Source organism: Filicampus tigris, chromosome 20, assembly GCF_054856515.1.
Source record: "Filicampus tigris isolate MCC_2025a chromosome 20, RoL_Ftig_1.0, whole genome shotgun sequence".
NCBI lineage: Eukaryota > Metazoa > Chordata > Actinopteri > Syngnathiformes > Syngnathidae > Filicampus > Filicampus tigris.
The window spans coordinates 11,724,518-11,745,436 of NC_141236.1; the positions used below are offsets into that span (position 1 = coordinate 11,724,518).

At 45.0% G+C, this 20,919-nt stretch overlaps 2 protein-coding genes across 12 annotated transcripts in view; one reads left to right on the forward strand and one right to left on the reverse strand.

Moving 5' to 3' along the window:
• The window catches only part of LOC147128363 (triadin-like), a 75,658-nt gene that overhangs the window by 14,281 nt on the left and 40,458 nt on the right, over window positions 1-20,919 (reverse strand). The window lies entirely within an intron of this gene.
• nkain2 (sodium/potassium transporting ATPase interacting 2) overlaps window positions 3,823-20,919 on the forward strand; it is a 45,101-nt gene continuing 28,004 nt past the window's right edge. For 2 of the 4 annotated variants that reach the window (XM_086018654.1, XM_086018655.1), the window contains exon 1: window positions 3,823-4,796. In XM_086018654.1, coding sequence (XP_085874780.1) covers window positions 4,743-4,796 — 54 coding nt within the window. In that variant the 5' untranslated portion in view covers window positions 3,823-4,742. Of the gene's footprint in view, window positions 4,797-5,056; window positions 5,292-5,332; window positions 5,447-20,919 lie in introns of those variants that run through there. The other 2 variants (XM_086018653.1, XM_086018656.1) reach the window with 2 other exon arrangements.

Genomic DNA, 20,919 nt, shown 5'->3' on the forward strand with positions numbered 1-20,919 from the left:
GCCACCTGGATGAGTTTGGAGTTGCAGGGTAAAATTGTCCCATCGTGACATTTGACTCGAAAAAAGACGCGAGGGATTGACGTAGAAAAAAGAAACGACGATTCAGTTTTGGCCTATTTATCGGATACAATAGTACAATTAGACGTAGGGCGTCGCTGTTAGAAATTGACCCCGGGGCGCCTTCTGAAACTGGCTCTTGATGTGATTTACATTTTGGCTCGCCTCTTGATAAAAATGACAAATGGACGGAATTGTATCGAGCCGCCGTGAGCTACTGCGGCAATATCCTGGCCTAATAGCACTCGCAACTCTGCCTGCAGGCACGAACACACATGACGGAATACATGCAGCCGCACACTCGCCGGCAATTTATTAGCCGGGACAAAAGCTTTCGTCAGAAAAAGACCATCAATAAAAGTGAATTTGGGTTTGATCCATGGCGTGTCAAGACGCGGCGCGCATTGAACAAGACGTTGTTTAGCATATCAGAGGGGAGAAGGGATAAAAGCTCATTTTTAAACAACACGTCATTTGTCATGGTCTTGTCTATGCTGTGTGACATTAAAAGCTAGGAAATGACTCAACCTGGCGCGTTTATCATGACCTTTATACCAAAAGCAAGCTTTCGGACACTGAGCAGTACATTTTGCTACGGAATGCCTTGATCATCTTGAAACGGCATTGTACCTGTACCAAGCCTGGGGGAAGCGGAAGTCAACCCAAACTATTTTTTCCAAGAATATATTCTATGCAAGCCCACTATTTGAAACAAAGCATTCTGATAAATATTGCGTTTGTGGAATAAGAGTTAATCCACCCGTTTTTAGACATCACATTTTGTCACTTCTCTCGACTGAAAATGACATCACGACTGAGCCGTGCAGTTGTGATGTCATTTTCAGTCGGCAGAAGTGACAAAATGGCCGCCCCCTGAGATGGCTAAAAGGGGTGGATTTTGCTGCTTAACTCATATTCCACAAACGCAATATTCATCAGAATGCCATGTTTCCACTAATGGGCCTGCTGGGAACATATTCTTGGGAAAAAAAAAGTGATTGGGTTGATTACCCCTTTAAAATGTCAATTTGATTTATTAAATTGATGATGGAATTTGAAGAGTCCTGGATGGCTACTTCAGAATTCGGTCATTGTTGATGAATGTGTTTTCAATACACACGTCTATCCCTCGCGTTGCTCTCACTGCCTTATCTAAATTCCGTCCTCAATTTCACCAGGTGTAAACACTAGATCTTCCACTTCACTGCCTCACGCGCATATTGCACATTCATGCCGGGTTATTTCCTCGAGCTGGGCTGTGCGGCTGGATCGCTGTCAAGATAGGACAACAAGGTGTCGCCGGCGTGGGAGAGTGGCAGAGGGTCCGCGTGTGTGCCTGCGTGTGTGTGTGTGTGTGGTGGGGCTGAATAGGCTGGCAGCGGCATGCATCTGGCGACATCTGCTTGAGACAGATAAAGTAATAAGGATGCACCTGCTATCGGGAAGATGGAGATGTAGGCCTGGTTCTTTGTCACTTCCGGTCTCGGTCCACATCTAACCGATCTTGTTGGCTCACCCAACTGCAGCTAAGCCCACAAAGTACCGCAGCTCCTCACCAACCGACGCTAACGCAGCAGTTAAGTCATAACTACAGAAAATATTCATATGGAAAAACACTCCTTGGCCTCAAAAAATGCGAACAAAAACAGTGTGACCTCATATTATGTCACAACACTATTTCTTTACACGCCATTGGTAGCCTTGAAACATCGAATTGAGGACGAGCCGTTTAGCCAAACTGCATAAAAGTTATTATGTGTAGACAAACCAACTCTTGGATGGAATGGTTATTTTGTCTATACGTGCCCAGCTCATACACTGACATTTTTTTTTTTTTTTTTTTTTTTTCAATTGAAGAATTTGCCGACCATCTAAAGTGTGACCAAGGAGGCTGAAGCACTCAGAGTGGCATGAAAAACCGAGGAAGGAAGAGCGGAAGGCAGCGGCGGAGATTAATAAACAAAAATAAATTTAAAAAAGAGGAAAAATATGGAAGGATGGCTAAATAGGTACGCGCGAATGGGCGGTCGCTTTGACACATAGCTCGCGGGAATCAGCCTTTATGTACGTCGCTGTCAATCAAGATTAGTGGCATAATTAAACTCCCCTTGCACCCTGTGTGGTGAGCGTGTTGCTTTGTGTGTATGCGGGAGGGGTGGACGCCGACAAAGATGGATGGCGGCGGGGGAAAGCAGAGATAGCCTCAACAGCTGAGCCATTTATTAACCGCACGTGCAATGTTGTAAGTCAGAACGCGGCCAACTCTCATACGAGCACGACTACAAATTCAAATGAAGCTCAATAAGACTAACAAAAAGGTTGAAGATGTTTGCCTTCATTTGCCATCAGTGGTCTTCATGTGGAGGCGCCATAAAAACAAACAACGCAAAAGGGCTCAAGAGTTAAGTCTTGTGGGATTTGCGGGCATCTCACATGACATCACGCTCCATGTTGCAGTTTAATTTGACTTTTGAAGCATATTTCCCCAAGGAACTGTTGGTTGAAGCCCTCCACACTGTCTGCCAGTACCCGTCTGCTGTGGCATGATAAAACTACCCCTAAAAAAAAGCCAAAGAAAAAGTGACAAAAAAGTCTGTGTTAACCCTTTGATTGATACTGAGTGAAATCTCGTTTGATTTGCCAAGGTGACTTTTTTTTTTTAATCCCAAAATGTTGGTTGAACCCTCAAATTTGACCACGTTTGTGACGTTCTACTCGATTCAGCCATGGCGGGGACAACACCGAGCTAAATGAAGTGTCAGAAATGAGATAAGCACCCTCCGCTGAGTAACCTCTCTCGCTTTCTGGCATAATTGATGGCTAGTTGTTGAGCAATTTGAATGTAGGATATGAAATTCATTAAGCACTCTCTATTAAGTATTCAACATCAATAGCTGGTTAGCAGAAAAGCGACGTTAATGAAGCGAATGAGGAATTAGGACAAATTGATGATGGTGAGACCTCAAAGAGAGGGCTCCCTGCTGATGGAGGGGAGGGGCCCGGAGGGGAGGGGGCATAGTATGCTTATTTGAAAGGTTGAAGGCCGTTTCCCAGAGCAGCTGCGCACCGAACACGGCCAAAAATCTCATCGCAGGGAATGAAAAGAGCCCTGCTGAGTGGAACATCAGCCACTTCAAGCTCGAGAAGGATCGAGTGTGTTTGCCTTCAAAATAAAAGCAAAGGCTAAAGTCATGTCGCACTGGAATGGTCAAGAGCTTTTCTTTACAGAAGTCATGACCTAAAACAGACATATGGGTATCATTTTGCATTCAAGTGGACATGCAATGTACTTGTACTGCATTGTAAGTAGTCTCAAAATCTTCATTTGAGCAACTCCATCCAGACTTAATTGAGCCATTTTGAGGTCTCCAAATTTAAGCTTTAGCTTGCAGTAGTGCATGACCCCGATAATATGAAGGAACTGTGCCCTACAATTCTAATGCTAAATATTCATCAATCTCTTTGTAAGCGCACACATTTCAAATATATAGCTCTCATACTGGATACTGTTGATACAGATGTGCTTAAATGTTTTGGCGGATACCATGCAATTATTTTTGAAAGGAGCACTCTTCTCATAATACATCGTTTCACGCAAAGTCCGCGTAGGGATATGACAATTTCGACGACGACTTTCAAAATAAGACGCAAGTAAGCAACCTAACGATGTCAAAGCATAATGTAACCTTAGCAGTATCTTATTTTGAAAGCCCCGGCCGGAAGTGGCAAGTCCCTGCGTGGTGTTTGTCTTGACAGATGGCGGGCGAGAGACGCTCCTCTCCTCCTCCTCCTCCTCACGGTTGTGGTTTCTCGCTCGGCTGGTCCATCTTGGTCCCCTTTGTCTGTCCGGTCCACTGTGTCAAGGCGAGCCCGCAAATTAAGACGTCATTTCGGTGCATATGTTTGACTTAAAATATCATCTCAATGGAGACTTGGTGAAGCGTCACCGCCACCGAACGTGCCTTTTATATTAAACGCTCCGGTCCGGACGTAACTGCTGTGACGGCTCCGTTGGAGGAGCACCTGTGCGGCGGAGGCGGAGGCGGAGGCGAAGGAGGCGAAGGAGCTGAGGGCGACATGACCCCGCCGAGGAGACGCGACAGCCGGGGGAGGAGGACGCGAAGTGGCCGCTGACTCTTCGGAGAGCCGCATTTCGGGTTCGGAGTGGTCGCATTTTGGAGGGACGCAGTATACGACATTGTCTCCTCGCGTGTAAGGGGCACTTTTACCGCCTTTTCTTACATATTAGACACTTCCAGGTTTGAAACAAGTGGGATTATCAACCAAATTATTATTAATTGAACTGGAGCAAAAACAACAAAAAAAAAGACTTTCCATTACAATTTTTTTTCCCCAAGATGATATCACACTTTGTCTCTGGGACCTAACTTTTATTCATGTAAGATTCCCACCCATTTCATCTATAATATGAATGAATGATCAAAATGCCACACTCCTAAAACTGCTTTCCCAGACTAGACGTCCACCTTTTATTGCTTTCTGAACCATCTTTCAACCCGAGCTCAAGGCTCCCACTCTCCCAACCAAACCCTCGAGGCCAAGCAGTGAGCACCTTTACGTGGCCTGACAGCTCCCAGGAAGGAGGAATTGCGAATTAACCAATCCAGCCGGAGAGCCGGGACGTCCCCACGCGACTGGCGGGGAGACGGGGTGCGGAGGACGCCATGGGGTGCTGCAGCGGCAGGTGTACCTTGGCCTTCATCTGTGGTATGCAGCTGGTAAGTGTTATGATTACTATCGATCCCTCAAAAAGGGCCCTGGATGGCTCGGATCAATGCGGAGACATAAAAGGTTTTTCTGAAATCTTGTCAAGAGGCAAGCAGCCAGTAATTTGTCACCGCTAAAGCTGGAGAGTGGATGGATGTGTGACTGGGAGGTCACGTCCCGGAGGTTAATAGGTGTGTAAACAAGCGGGAAATAAGGGGGGCGGATACGGTTAAAGGGATGTGCTGATAAATCTGCGGAAATGTGATGGATGGACGGATGGATGGATGTGACCAATCACATCCATACATGCGAGTCAGGGATAAACACATGACTTGCATGACTTGCAACATCAAGATTAGATGCGACGTTTCGTCACGGAAGCCGACTGCTGCCGTTGCCCGCTTTGCGTCCGCCTCCCGTCACCATCTGTGTCGAGAGTGAGAAGTGGTGCCAGGCGAGACAGCAGGGAGGGACGCGCGGCGGCGGCGGCGGCGGTAGGGAGCGAGGTGAGTTTGTGTGCAAACATGAGGGGATGTTTGAGAACACCAGTGATCTCATCCGTTTGTAGGATAGAAGAAACCTCACCCGTTGCAACGCCTTGTTGATTATAACCCTGCCGCGGAAATGTCAAGAAGTAATGGATTGGAGAGGCCGGCTACCGGTATTTATTATATTTTTGAGCTCTACTTTTTGCTCCATTGCGGCATTTGTCAAATACCAACGTGTGCTAAATTGCCCACGTTAAAGCTGGGTGTACGCCGTACGATTATTATTGCTTGTACTAGTCAACGCTAATGATTGACATGCTCCCATTTGAGATTTTGAACTGAACTGATGATTTTTAAAACGTCAGACCCTCCGCGCATGACAAATTCGACAATGGCAAGTCTCCTTCCCCAAACCAGAAGTCTGTTGTATTGCCGTGACGGGCTTGTGAGAGGCAGCATGCTACCACAGGGCATTGGGATTGCGGGAAAATACAAAGAAAAAGAAAGAGCAGTTGGGGAAATTGAAGAAGGTAGCCTAGCTGTTAACTGTTAGCTTATCATTAACCAGTTGCTCTTCTACTTATGTCGGCTTCGGGTGGCATCCGGATTGGCTATAGTTACGCTTCACGTCCCAACCATGGAGTCCGTGGCCCAACTCTTGTGTTGACTTCACATGTCAGGATTTGCTATTGGCAATGTTGAAAAGGTCAAACGTTGACGACTGATGACACCGACTGATTTCCAAGCATATCGGGGAGGTAAAATCGCGATTGTCGGTATGTGCGTATCCCGCTTAAGACCCGTAAATGTTGGGACAAAGTATTCAAAACTGTTGCCAGCCATCAAAAACGACTCCATGACGAATCGTACCACATTGAATCAAATCATCTTACTGTATCGATCGGCACGTTTTAAAATCGTTGCATACTCGATTCGTATCGATACGTATTGAGAATTATATTAGCGAGTGTTTAAACTGTTGTTTTCAATAAGAAACGACTCCAAGGAGAAGACATTTCAGTCTTCTGTGCATTCGAAATGCTAACAGAAATGCTAACATCAAAGCGTGACTCGGCAAGATTTCATCCGGCTAGTGGTCCAATTTGCGCATTGACAGTGACCGGCGGCCTCAGCCGACCACACTTTGAAATCCGCCTGGAAACGGACATCATTTGCCGTGTATACGTCTGGCTTTTATAATGCAGTCTCTCACGTTTTGAAGCATCACATCAGAGCGAGCAATGGTGCCTTTGAATTTACGCTTCAGGGTAGTTGGGGGGGAAAAAAAAGCTCAAGGCGAAGCCTAAGCGAAAAGGTTGTAATCCCGGTTTTCGACTGATATGAGACGGGATCACCCGAGTGTGGGAACCGGAGGCTTATTGTGCGTCGGAATGGGACATTGGGTGTCATTTAAATGCTCGTGAATGCGTGGAAAGGAAGCGTGGGCAAGGTAACATTCTTAGCTCACAAGCGCTCACGTGTCATCGTGGCGAACAGAAATCCCATTCTCTTGAGAATTGACTAGGACTGTCTCACGTACTCAAGTATTTTTCAGACAAATATTTTCTGTGATTATTGCTTTACTCCTACATGATCTTAGGTTAACGATAGAGTACGGCACATTACTACTTTCGTACGAATGCAGATTACGTCGCCGCCAGAAAAACTGAACTTTGTCCTAATCTGCAAATTTACAGTACCTTCGTGGCTGACGGGCTTTCTTCCAATTGTGTTCCAATTTCATTTTTGAACAAAACAGGCCTAATCAAATCTAAGATAATTTATCTAAGCTAACTTCTCGTTATTGTCTCCAGGACTTCTTACTCGTTGCTACGTTCAATCTTGAGGAGATACAATGCTGGGAGTGAAGAGGTGCAGTGAAGAGACTAACTCGCAATTGAAGTGTCCAGGAGAGTTAAGAAATTTGTTCTCAAGCTTTTTTCAACAAATTAGATCAGTAATAGTGTTTTCAAAATAACAGTCATTGTGGGGACTGAGCAATATTATCAATTTGTGAAAAAATATCGTTGTTTTCTGCCTGACAGAGACGATATGTGATACTTGAGTTTTTAAGGACTCTACATCATCAGTAGGATTTTTTTTTTTTTCCTTGAGAAATCTAAGCGGATAATCCACATTTTGCTTGTCCGTGATGTTTTGTGGCGTCTGCAGGACTCGCATGTTTCCAGAAAAGTCACATTCAACCCGGACAGTGAGGGAGACTTTTTGTATGATTTCCAACTAGATTTTTGTTGGATGTTGTTGAAACAGCAAACCTACAGTAGTTTCTTTTTTCAAATTTCTGGTCACAGAGTATGAAAATACTCCAGGCGAGGCAGATGTGTTTGAACCTTTACGCTTTGATTTTGTAAAACAGGGCAATGCTGTGCTCGTTTTCTTCCGAACAGTCAAAATGTCTCGCAGCAAAACGGCCCCGCCGCTTAACACGCCATTGTGCCCTAAACGGGCACGCTGCGTGTTACTGTAGGTGAAGTAGCGAGTGGGGTGCACGCTTATTTGTGTCTAATGCGGCGGAACTAATGCGATGCCGCCGTCAACAACACGTTTTGCTCTGTTAACCGTGGTAATAGCAAAGCCTGCTGATAAGTCCATTAGCGTTTGGGCGAGTTTAAGAACACTCGCGCACTGCGGGCGCCGCAGTTAGCTGTTAGCTCGGTTCACTTGCGAGCATTTAAGCCGGCGGAACCCCGCTGGTTTCACAAAAATCACCCCAAAAAAACCCTCGGTTTGTGAAGACTCCCCGTTGTCCACCATCCTCTTGAACTAATTGACCACAAATATATATATATATATATATAAAAAAAGCTCTCTTCTCAGCTTGAGATCCTCTTGGGGCAATTTCACTAAGAGAGCTTCTACCCAAGAGTTAACATTAGAAACCAACGGCGATATGTAGTGGAACTGATTCCCCGTCTCTCCCTTAGCAGTCCCTGCTTCATTAGCGAGGGTAATTGCTAAGATGTAGCCGGGAAGGGATCAATGATGCCGCGCTCAGATACGTCAAAGATGACGTAACGGTGAATTGGAGTCATCAGGTGGGGCGAAGAAGCATTTTTGCAATCTTCCTTGAAACCAGTCAGCAAGGGATATGGGAACTTTGGGGCCGACCGTAGGCAATGAGCCAAACGCTGCTTCACCCACTGTTTCTGTAGCCGCAGTCGTTAGGTTTCTGGCTCTTTATCGCTCGCTGGCTATGTCTTAGTTTTGATGAAGCCGCTGAGATCATTTTTGTGGTCGCGCAACAGTTGTCGACGCGCCAAACGTGACACAACTAAATATGGCATGACAAAGGAACCTCGGCAGATGACGCACGCGGACACGTGCGAGCACACACTCACACTGGCACGCACAGACTATTATTCCACTCGGGGTGTCAGTGGCAATGGTTCTCGCTGCTGTAATGGCTCCGCACGACACCCGGCAGCTGCTGTCAGGAAGACGGCGAGCGACCAGCGCTGAGGGGGATGACGAGATATGTGCTTTCCGCTGGTGGGTGTTGCTTGCGCGTCCGTCAACTGATTCAAAGGAGTGCCGGAGAAGATAAATGTAAAGATTCGTCCTGAAATGCATTAACATGAAACATCGTAACGATGTAAGCGGCTGGTGTTTGTGCGTCTGAGACATTCCGGTGACATTTCCACCACTGAGGGACCAAATGAATTCTTCACCACTCACAGGCACTGCCATGAATATGCGCATGGTAAATTGTAGCTTGTGGCCGGTGATTGCAATACATTGCAGGAATGAGTATCGGTGTACAGAAACTAGAGATAGAGCGATGTTTTTTTTTTTTTTTTTTTTTTTTTTTTGCAGGGCCGATATGATGCCGATTATTATTGGTCAAGGAAGCCGATAACTGATATTTGGAGCCGATATTGGCATCAAAATCTAAATACATAAGTACATGAAAACTCTTAACTTTGTTAAAACGTCTTTAAGCATGTTTATTTACCGTTATTATACATTTTTGACGCCCCCCCCTGCCATATCAGGTGTTTATTTGGAAGATGCCGTCAATTTGAGAGCAGGCCTTCCACTGTGTTTGCGCTGATGTGCGTGGATTGGCCGATAGAGAATCGTTACTTCTGCGTTATATTAGGAACCACCTGGCATTAGCAGTTTCTATTTGTGCCTCCCTTTATTCTCAGTTCCCATCAATAATGAAGTTCATTTAGAGGCGGAGCTAATTGTTCCCTACTTAGGTTTCCTCACAGTTATTATAGCAGATGAGGTTTCTGCCGAAGCCTTTTCAAGTTTACACTTGCCGCACGACCGTTAGACCGCGGCTGCCAAAGCATTCACTCCCAAACAATTGTTTTTCCTCAGAAAAAAAAAAAAAAGGGTCAATTCGATGCAAGCTGTTTGTTGATCAAGGATAAGGTAAACTTCCTTGGTTTAAGGACAACAAACATCCAAAAATGTCTGCACATTTGGTCAATATCCAAAGTGCAAAAGCCATCTGTGTTGTTGTTTTTTGGCAATTGAGTTAGATGACTTTTTAAGCAAAGTTGGAGTTGGAAGTCAACGACATGCTGCACTTTGCTAACAAACAATCGTCGGACTTATTGGCAAGGCTCGTTGTGATAAAAAGGCTTTGCAAACCCTTATGTCCCAGGCAGCTTTTCCAAAAGAGCCACACACAATCTCAGCTCTCTGTCTAAAGATTTTCCGTCCCGCCGTCTTTTTTGCAATGTCCAATTTGTCACTCTGTCTTCCCCTCAGGTAGCCAGAGATTTTATAAATGTCCACTCCGTCTCTCGGTGTCTGTCTGACCCTTTTATGCCTCCATGCCCTCGGCAGCTTTGGACATTTTGTTGTGGGTTGTTCGTCTGTACGTTCCATTTTCCCAAACGCATTTTTCCAGGAAGGCCTTGAGCGACGTTTTTCAATTCTGGTCGGCTTGGACTTGGGTTTTTACGATTAAAGGTAAAGGTCGCTATGAAGTGACATCAATTTGTTTGTTCAGATTTTGCCTCCAATTGGACTTAACGGGGGAACCTCACTTCTGATTAAAAAAGAGAATGCTGTCAAGTGTGAAGTGGATTTTGAAATCGCACATCTAATTTTATATCGCTGATTTTTCGCTCCATCGTAAGCTTTTGTTTTGATCATTTTTCTACAGCCACACAAATTGAAAGTCACAGCGACTAAAGTGTACAACGCGAGAATGACAACCAAATAATACTTGCGCCTCACATGCTTATTTTGTATTGCCATTATGCATACAAAAATTCAACTATATATTAGAAATTGAATGAATATATGGTCATAAATGTTCATCCATCATGGGGCTGTAGTGCAACATAATTAAAAAGTAACAAATATCTATTGTGGATGGGTTCCTGTTTTAACAATCAGAGATGAGGGACCAAGGTAACGTGCAAAGATCCATTTTGAGTCTTTAAATTTGACCTCCTTTCGGAAGACATCCTAAAATTGTCCATAACCGCAAAGGGTCACTTCATGGAGACCATTAGCTGACTTTTAACAGGCCCTACAACCTTTTAGTCGACAATGATTGTTGGAAAGGAGCACAACAAGCCAATCAAAGCTGCTCCGAGAAACACGGGTTGTATTGGAAACACTCGCTAGTGCATTCATCATGTCTGCCCACACTCAAGTCTCCCAAAACAATTATGCTCAACTTCAGTACTGGTGCGCTGCTGTGTATGTTCTATCGTTTGGATGAATGGATCAGCTCCTCCACGTTCTCTTGTTGTGCAGTTCATTTTCTTCTACCCTTAGTTCTCATCTTAGGTCTCGGTTCTTCAATTCACAAGCGATGGATTATTGTTCACGCGTGTCGAATGCAGGGATGAGCTCGTTCGGTTGTCGTCATGGCGTACTGTCGACTGTTTTCCATTCGGTACTGGTTTGGACCACAAAGTGAGTGAGACAGAAATAGTCTGCGTTTTGGGGGAATACTGTGATTTATCAGCCATGTTAGAACTGTGTTTTACAATGGGAAGTAATGGAGAGGAAAATCACTGTCTCGTTCATAAACGGGTTGTCATATTTACGGTATACTAAAGAACATCACATGGCCTCATCCAGTCGATCTGAAACCCAAACAGACCGTTATTCTTCCTTTACAACTTCCAGTCAATACATTAAGATTTGGAAGCAGGCCAACGGGGGGGGAAATGGAAAACGTGTTGCAAAGTGTATCTTATGCTGGAATGCGTCCAAGGCCCTTGCGGAAAGCCTTTTGAGCTGACTGATGCTTTCCCTACGACGGGGTGCGTGGCACAACACGGAGGAGGTGAGGGCGCCCGCCTAGCACGAACCTTCACGTATCGATCCCAGACTACTTACAAAGGCTAACATGGAGCGTGCTGTCGGCAAAATACTTCAGCCCTACATTTGACTTCGGATAGCACGGTCAGGGAAAGCATGCTTGCTATCTTCACTTTTGGCTCTACCGCAGAGTCTGAATTAAAACAGATGGAGTGTTGGTGCCTTGCTCAAGAGTTTGGGAAGCAAAGTGTCCCCCTCCCCAGCAACCAATCAGAGTAAACCTTAAAACTTGAACTCTACATCCGGTACAAAGCCAGGCTCTATCAGCTATGGATATGGAAAGCAAGAAGATAAAAGATAAAATACATTTTGGTGTACACCTGGGATCATTTCTTTGCCCTATGTTGTTCTCTAAAACATGCTTTTCCCTTTTAAGTGAATTTAATGAAAAGGGATGTTTGGTTGGGCACCGAAAAGCTGACGTTCATATTCTCGGATGCTATGCTGACAATGAACTATTCAAGGTCTCTTTGTCGTAAAAATGACTAGCCTTATTCCGTAAACCTCAAAGTAAGATCGCTCCACAGTTGCTAACCGACGTTCTCGGAAGCTTTCGAGGGCTTTCGACTGCAGCCGCTAAGCATTCGACAGCTTGTCTCTTCAGAGCACGCCGGTGGCCAATTTTAATCTCCCGGCATCGCATTCCCAGAAGTCCTGACCCTGTCTTTCAAAATGGATGCTCAGAGGTGGGGAGCAATAGGTGGGAAAGCAAAGCCAAGATGCAACAAAGGCCCTGCCCTGAATACGAGCGATAACACGAGCTAACCCAAATATATCGGCTGGAAGTCGCTGCTTGCCGGATCGAGTATAATTCATGGTAGGAAAGACAGACAGACAGCCGCAAAAAGGCTTTCACATCACTGTAAACTGGCGTGCGGTTGGGGTTCCTGCATTATTTACCCCTCCAGGTGAAAGCCATCCCTTTTTGTTTTGAGAGAACTCGCGCTGTTGATGCAGGTTGTTGTTTTGTTGTCGCCGTCGCCGTGCCGGATGCAGTGATTCCGCCGGCTGCCAACCTCTTTTGATGTGACTACATCAAAGCTGCTCACGCGTTCTAATGGCGAGTGACGACAACATGAAGCCTCATGACTGGTGTCCCACCCTGGCTAGAAAAAATCGTTTTGGATCACTATTGAGTGCAATGGATTTTGGGGTGTCACAGATGGTGTAAATGGCAACAGCGTGCGTTAAGTTGCCGCTCAGTAGTCAGCTGTCATCGGCGCCAGCTCCCCATGACCCTCAACAGTAGCAGCATTGTGGTATAGAAAACGGATGGACGGAAGGATGGATGGATTTTGGGCTCGGTAATTTTTGGAGTACTGTTAAATAAAAATCCTGTGTTGCTAAGCTTTATTTCTGTATTTTCACACTAATGGATCTGAAGGGTGTATTGATTTTCCATTTTCCCTTCCATTTTTTTTTCTCCCGAAATTGTTTTGTATGATTGTTGCCACTTATTTTCTCATGACCCAACTTCAACCTTTAATCTGTCCCGAAGCGCTCTCTTTTATTTTGTCTTTTTTTTTTTTTTTTCCCCGTGGCTGCCTGGGCCTCTCTCGGGCCTGTTTGAGCTGCTCAGGGAGCTGTGAAAATTATGTCTGTGGTCCCCCCCCCCCTCCCACCTTCATCCTGTAGGGAATGCTTGGGCGCATGAGTGTGTTATAACGCGCAGGTACAGTGGAGGTAGCCGAGCGTGTTCAGCATTGCTGTTGAGACCCCTTCGCCTGGGAATCGGAGTTGCGCAATAGGACGGAAGGGTTGCTTTGACGTATTTACGCTCACTGATCAATTCATGAGGTACACCTGCATGAAACAAGTGGTATCCATACAGAACAGTGACGCACGCAAAGGTGGAAAGATTTGACAGAGTTGTTTTGCAACTTTAGTGATGTAACCCGAATTTGTACGTCTATTGGATAGATTGGTTTTTAATCTGTTCAGATACAGTCTTTGTTGTCAGGGCGCTGAAAACAAGCAGAAGAATTTGGAACCCGATTTGTTTGATGGCACAGTCCCCCAAATTCAGCCTCAAAATTTTAAGAAAATAAAATTTATACAAGACGACACGACATCATTAGCTGATCTCCCTCGTGGCTAACCGATGCATATTTTTCAAAAATATGTTTTTGCCTTTTAAAAACAAAATTTTTTTCAGATTTGAAATTTTAAGATGAATGACATTTATATCATTTATATACGTGATCATTAACCGTACACATTTTGTACACCATTGCATCAATTTGACCAATTATTGCAATTTCAACAGGGAGTCCGCACTTTACAACACAGACGACACAACCCAATTTCACGCACGAGTTAGAACGTATCGTAGTCTACCACTAAGGTATGATAACACACTAGTTGAGTTGTGATTACAGTAAATATTTGTCTGAAAATAAACCTCCGAGACCACATATACAAAACAATCAAATGAACGCGACCACGTATTCTGACACCGCTGTACAAAGCAGCTCATCGTGCGGCGTTTGTATTCTCGAAAAATCGCTGGCGAAACCGTCGTAGTCCGACAACGCCGTGTGAAGGTCCTGGCGAAACGGGACTATTCGTTGTCACACTTCAATATTGAACCACTCTGACGCGATTGGCCGGTTGCCAGGGCGAGTGGACGGCAGCCAGAAGACGAGATAAGGCTGAGACTGAAGTTGGAGTGGAAAAACTTGAAGGGTGACCTCTTTCTATATGTATTATCAACTAAAGATTTACAGTCACCTCCTTGCAGACCGCATTCCCCTCAGATGCTGATTTACACGGTGACCGAAGAGCTGGAAGGAGAAGGAAAAGCACAGCGCGGTGTGAGGAAACGCTCTGTTCTGTTTTTGAACAAATTAAGAATTGATCGTTCCATTAATTCGAGAAAGCCGAGAGAAGGCTTGTCACACCGCGATGACACCAAAGTGGTTGCTGTGGGCAACGGGAGGAAAGAGTTAAGTGTTCACCAAGTCATGGCGTGCGACGTCAATATTGTTGCGTTTTTTGTGTCGGCTTCCTTAAAAGGAAGTCCACCCAAACATATTTTTTTCTTTAGGTAGTCATGTTTTCTTCAAGTACAGCCATTCATCGGAATTCAAATCCAATCCGATCATTAAACTTTTCCCGTTAGAAATAACGGGAATGCAAGAAATCCGTTTCAGATTTTAGCCGTCGCAAGACGTTGAATTACTGTCGAGGCTTTTATTTAACATTTAGCTTCGTCCCTCATCGTTTTCGATGGATACCTTTTATGGTTAACGCCTTTTTCTCCCCGCATTCTAATTTGCTGTTTGATCAAAGGAAACCCGATGCTCAACACGATCGCTTTGTCTCATCGCATCTTGTTCCATTTTTGTCAGGGTGGTGGATTCTTGTTGACTTGAAATTGGTGATTGAATTCATTTCTTCAACTGACAATCCGTTGGATTTCTGAGCATCCTCTGTACTCATTTTTGCCCCTTTTTTTTTGGGCTACTGATGACCCAGGCTGTTTTTGTGCTCAATCGCCAAGACCCCGGCTGACAATTTTAACCCGACACAGATGCTTATGATAAATATCACTTGATGTTATGATCAAAACTCCATGACCTAATCCAATCTATTAAAGCCGCACGTCTTGCATCCAGGGGAGTAGATGAGAGAGCATCTCAGCCAAATTACGAATGAATAAATCAAATCACATTAAGGAATATAACGACAGCTATTAAACTTTAGTAACTTTGTGCGCTTGTGCTTGTAATGGAAACGGTCTTAACTAGGCCAAAACCACAAATCCCCCCCACGGAATAAATCTCAAAATACCGGGCCAGCTAGTTTCCTGTGGCTTCTCCATATTGCTCAGAAGAGAATTGTCCAAAAGAATAACATGTTGCTCTTTTATTGTATCATAAACAGGAAGTCTACTTGGGAAAACAGCGTCTTCTTTTTATACTCTACAAGTTTTATGAAGGACAAAAATCCAATTTCTCCTTCGCCCCAGCCTGGACATCATCCTCTTACTTTAATATCTGTTTCTCGGCTGTCAGTGCTGTCTACTGGATTTTCCCCGGATAACCGTCTTCAAGTCGATCGGCAATGAATTACAGCCTCTACTGCACACTTCAAATGCCAACTAATTTATTGCGCAAACGTCGAATGAGTTGCCTAAAAAGTCGAATGTCTCTTAAGTCCTACGTACAGTTTGATTCAAAATGTCAAAGCCTCTGTTTGGCAAACGTCAAATTATGAATTTTTGCTGTGATTTTAGCTCTCCCCCCCCAATACTTATTTTAACCTACGGGGCAATTTGTTTGGAACTAAAAACAAATTGGTGGCCATGCTCGAGTCCCGAAATGGATTGTGTTGGACCTTAAAGAGGAAATCAACCCACGCATATTTTTTTCAAGAATATGTTCCCAGCAGGCCCACTAGTTGAAACAGGGCATTCTGATGAATATTGAGTTTGTGGAATATGAGTTAAGCAGCAAAATCCACCCCTTTTTAGCCATCACAGGGGGCGGCCATTTTGTCATTTCTGTCGACTGAAAATGACATCACAACGACTCAGGGCTCAGGTAACGACCAATAACGGCTCATCTTCAGAAAACAGGTCGACCGTGATTGGTCGTTCCCTGAGCCCTGAACAACTGTGATGTCATTTTCAGCCGACAGAAGTGACAAAATGGCCGCCCCCTGTGATGGCTAAAAAGGGGTGGATTAACTCTAATTCCACAAACGCAATATATTTATGAGAATGCCTTGTTTCAACTAGTGGACCTGCTGGGAACATATTCTTGGAAAAAAAAAGGTTCGGGCTGACTTCTACTTTAAACGTTCAACTGTCATGCTGAATCAAATGTTATCCCTCTTCTCAAATTAACTCCTCCCTCAAATAAAAGCCTCCCTTTTCCCCATCAAGAAATAAGAGGTAACTTGTAGACGCTATTGTTCACCCTCGCTAGTTAATTTGTCGATGTTTTGATGCGTAAACGTTCTCTTCTTCGCCGATCCTTGAAGGGCACCACTGACGTCGACTTTGGTTGGAGCGGGCCCCCCCCCCCCCCGAAGCGCACGACGAGATGAGAAGATAATCGCCACGCGTTTGTGTGCGTAGAAAAAGCCTCACTCGCGTCACACTTTCATCTTTTCCCGTAATCATCGCCCCAACCCGCCCATGGCCTCTCGCCTCTTCTCTCCTCCCCGGCCTCCGTCTCCCTTCCAGTATGAATTGATTTAGTGTCATTGCTTCACACACCTGCCCTCTGGTTAGGCTGCGCTCTTATCTCGCTCTCACATACAAAAAAAAAAAAAAAAAAAAACGGTCTCCTTTTCTTTTTTTCTTTTTTTCTGTCTTCAAACAAACACTCAGACGCTGTAATCACATCCGGCAATCTTTTGTGTTTGTGAATGCGGCATCTACCGTGAGATGTACTGTAGATAAAGTCACCGCTTTTTCAGCTTTGTATCGAGTTACCTTCTTTTTACACTTTTAAGACGGTTAAACGATGCGTCACTTTCACACAGCGCCCCTGACGGCGGGCTTTTCAAGTTACGGCGTTATGTTTATGCATTCGTTCCTTTTAACTCATTCACTGCCATTGACGCCATTCGTTTGTCTTTTCACAGTCCAGCCATTCAATCTCGGGAACTTATTTATATTTTTTTTTCCCACGTTTTTTCAAACGTTAGGGTAAAGGAGTGTCTGACAATGTCTGTGAGTGAATGAGTTCATAATGTACGACCGTATACTTGGAACTGTTAGGTTAGTTACAAATTGCAGGTTCTACTGTCTCATGACCACCAACGCGCTTGCGGCTCTCAACATTATTCCACCTTTAAAATCATGCAGCCACTCCAGAGCTACTCAATACGAGTGGCAGCACATTGGCAAATACACTGCGCACTTGCTACCTGAGCAAGCAAGTCTCCCCTCGCCTTGAATAATGATAACGCTTGAGTACGTCTTCGGAAAGGTTGCCAATATCATTTGGCAATCTGCGGTGCGCGGACGATTGATTGAAATATCGGGAGATGATGCTTAATGCCCACACCGTCAGTCGCCCAATCAGCCGAAAGCATTTGATGATTAAGGGCCGCCGGTTACATTCCGAAGTGGCGCACCTCTGCTCTGCACTTCCAGCACTCCCCGTGATTACTTCTCAGCGCCGTTTGTGTGTGTGTGTGTGTGTGTGTGTGTGTGTGTTAGCCTGTGAGCATGCAAGTGTGGGGTTGATTACGGTGTCGATCGCCCGCCTGCGTCCACCCGTTGTGTGAGCAGCTAAAAAGGTGATAGCGTGGTCCGTGTGCGTGTTGCTGTGGAAACCTGAGTGAGTGCTCGTGGCGATACCGCAGTGCTGACGGAGCACTGAGCCATTGAATGGCATGTGAGGCGCTAGTTGAAAAGGCATCCATGAAGGAAGGAGCCAGTTGAGGCAACACAGTGGTGATGAGGCAACGGGGGGGATGTTTCATTATAAATCTCTAAAAAAGAAAAGAGTCTACTATTTTGGTAGGTTGTGATTGTACGACTCTCAAACAGCTGGCAATAAGAGCAACTCTGCTTTGAAAACATCTGTCAGTGAATGAGTTAAAGGCACACATCCAAAACACAAATACGACAGTACCAACAGTACCACTCATGTAAAGATGTTTTGTTTTTGTTTTTTTGTTTTTTTGGTGGGGCTGATGAATGGCATTCCCATACATTTGACTGGCGTCAATTGGTTCGAGAAGAGTAAACCGAGTTGCAAGCTTGGTTAGCGGCATTAAAAGTCTTTTGGATGTTGTCTCGAGTCACACGTCAGCTGGTTTGCCCCCCCCCCCCTGCTCAAGAATGAGGTCAAGTGTGTCTTTGCCCCAAATTTGCAACACGTTTGGCCTGCTTGCAGCCTCCCGGTCGACTGGCTGAAGGTGAGCTTGCAGATTTCTAGCGCGGTAGCGCTGCAATCTGCTTCCGCAACATCAACGCAAGCGTCCGCGAATTCCAAGCGAGCGCTCGGTGACGACGCTCGGCCGCGTGGCCCCCGAACGATAAAGCGCCCGCATTTCATATGAAAGCGAAAGCACATTTTTCTGCTTCGTGACAGTGAGCAGCGGAAATAAAGAGCCCGGCGCGTCCATTAATGAGACGAGCCCCGCGAGGACAATGAAGCTCATTTTTAGAAGGTGACAAAGTCGGCTGCTAGACCACCGCCAGGTGAATTTTTTTCTACTTTTTTTTTTTCTTTTCTGAGGCTTCCATTAAGCTGGGAACATTCGGGACACAATGAACCGCACTGATGCTTTTGTCGCACCTTTGACTGAAAAGAGCAGGAGCGCGCTCATATTTTTATTTCGGCTTTGTGACATTTGTTCCATCCCTGGCTTCCTATTGAGCAGCACTGACAATCAGTCAATGGACTTGCTAGCCTAGCTATCTACAATAGTCGCTGTCATGTGTTTTTTTTGTTTTTTTTTCAATTTGTTAGCCTACATATGGCCTTTCTCCTGTGTTAGCATTAAGCTAGCAGCCTTTATGGCTCTGTGGCTGTTCTCGTTGTTTTATGTTGAGTTTGACAGACAACTCAGAGGGAGAAGCCTCTTTTTTTTTTTTTTTTTTTTTTTTTTTTTTGAAGACGCCGTGACTATCTGCCAAACTGCTGATTGTTGTGAAGTGACCCGAGTTGACTTCGCCGTCACCATGAAGCACTCGTCTCTTAAATTTCGACATGCAAGTCAAAACAAAAGAAGAAAAAAAATAAATAACAGAACGATGGCTCGTATCTCTAAAAACATGCAGGCCGGGTCATTCGTATCGCAATTCCCGAGTCGCTGAGTTGGATTAAGATTTTTAAAAATGCTGAATTCTTTTTTTTTTTTTTTTTTTTTGCAATGAAATACACTAATTATAAATATGTAGACATTTTGAAATGTACTGAATTGAATTAAATGAATCCAAGCTATGCATTTAGTTGCTCTGCATTTTATTTTAGCTGCCATAACAGTACCCAGAAACAAATCCTCCACTTACTCCTCTGCGTGTGTGCGGTGATGCGTGAGTGGAGTCTGAATATTTCTTTGCCCGCTGGGCGTCCATCTGTGGGCTTGTCTGGTGTCATTTACACTCGAAATAAACCCGCACATGCTTTAGACAACAACTAAACAACACTCAGCGCCATTATGTTGCTGATGCTCACTTCGAAAATGAAGCGATGCACACAGCTGGCCACTGTAATGTGCACGATGCACAATAAGAGCCCCCGGGTCGGATGCGGGGTATTTCCTAATACTTGCTATTCATCACAAAGTAGTTAACCCTCCTCTTCACAGTATGACACACACAAACAATTCCCTCATAAAAGCATCCGCCGCATAGATCGTCTATTAAGATATATAAAGAGTCAATGAAGGGAAAAGCCATCGGCGAGGCTGGTAATTCATTTAGCGGCCGGCTTGTTTGCGTATTCATGTGCACGTGTTTTTTTGTTTGTTTTTTTTTTCATTTTTTTTTGCTCTGCCGCATAGTGGCACATAAAGCGATTAGGAGGGGGGGGTGGGTAGAGGTGAGGTGAGGTGAGAGAGGTAATGGAGGCAAGGAGAGAGAAGTAAGAGATACATCCAAAGTGGAAAACAGACTAAATGAAATGATGGAAAGGGAAGAACAAAAGGGAAAGAGAAAAGGCGGCGAGATGATAAAAGGGAGGCTTGGAAAGCAAGCAAGAGCACAAATTACGGCCTTTTGACATCTGCTGGAAAGCACTGCTGGCTACTGACTGGGCTGGAAAACACACTGTCTTGATTGTACAAGCTGCAGGGCATCTTCACGGCCGCGGAGACAAAAATCCGATTCCGCGCTATGATTCTTAGCCGTATGAATTGGGATGTGAATAAGGTCCGCTTTTCCCTGTTGGAATCTCAGCCAAACTTGCTCAAGTTTGACCCGGCGGCTGCGTTGCCGTCGCCGCCTGATTGTTTTTTCTGATCAAAGCAGCGCAAGTGCGTTAATAGTCGACCTCTCCTAAAGGTTTGCTGTTCTTCTGATCCTGTGCAGGGTGTTGCCGGCCGGAGCGCCGGCGGTTTGTCCCCGCTGACACGAATGCGCCACTAAAATGGACACGTTCAAGAACCGCAGGCCGGCCCCTGGCTTTGTTTTTTTGGGGGGGCAATGACACAGCAGAGTAGAAAGGCACGATTGGGATATCAAAGACATTTCGCACAGACATTTGCTGTTGTTGTGTTCAGACTTGTCAGGTTAGGCTTATCTGACTTTTGGGTGGAGGGATTTCTTGAACGGAAAAATAAAATCTTGAGCTGACGATTCCGATTCTCCGGAAATAATGTAGTCCAAACTCAAGAAAATAGAGAGAGAGTGGCGGACAGT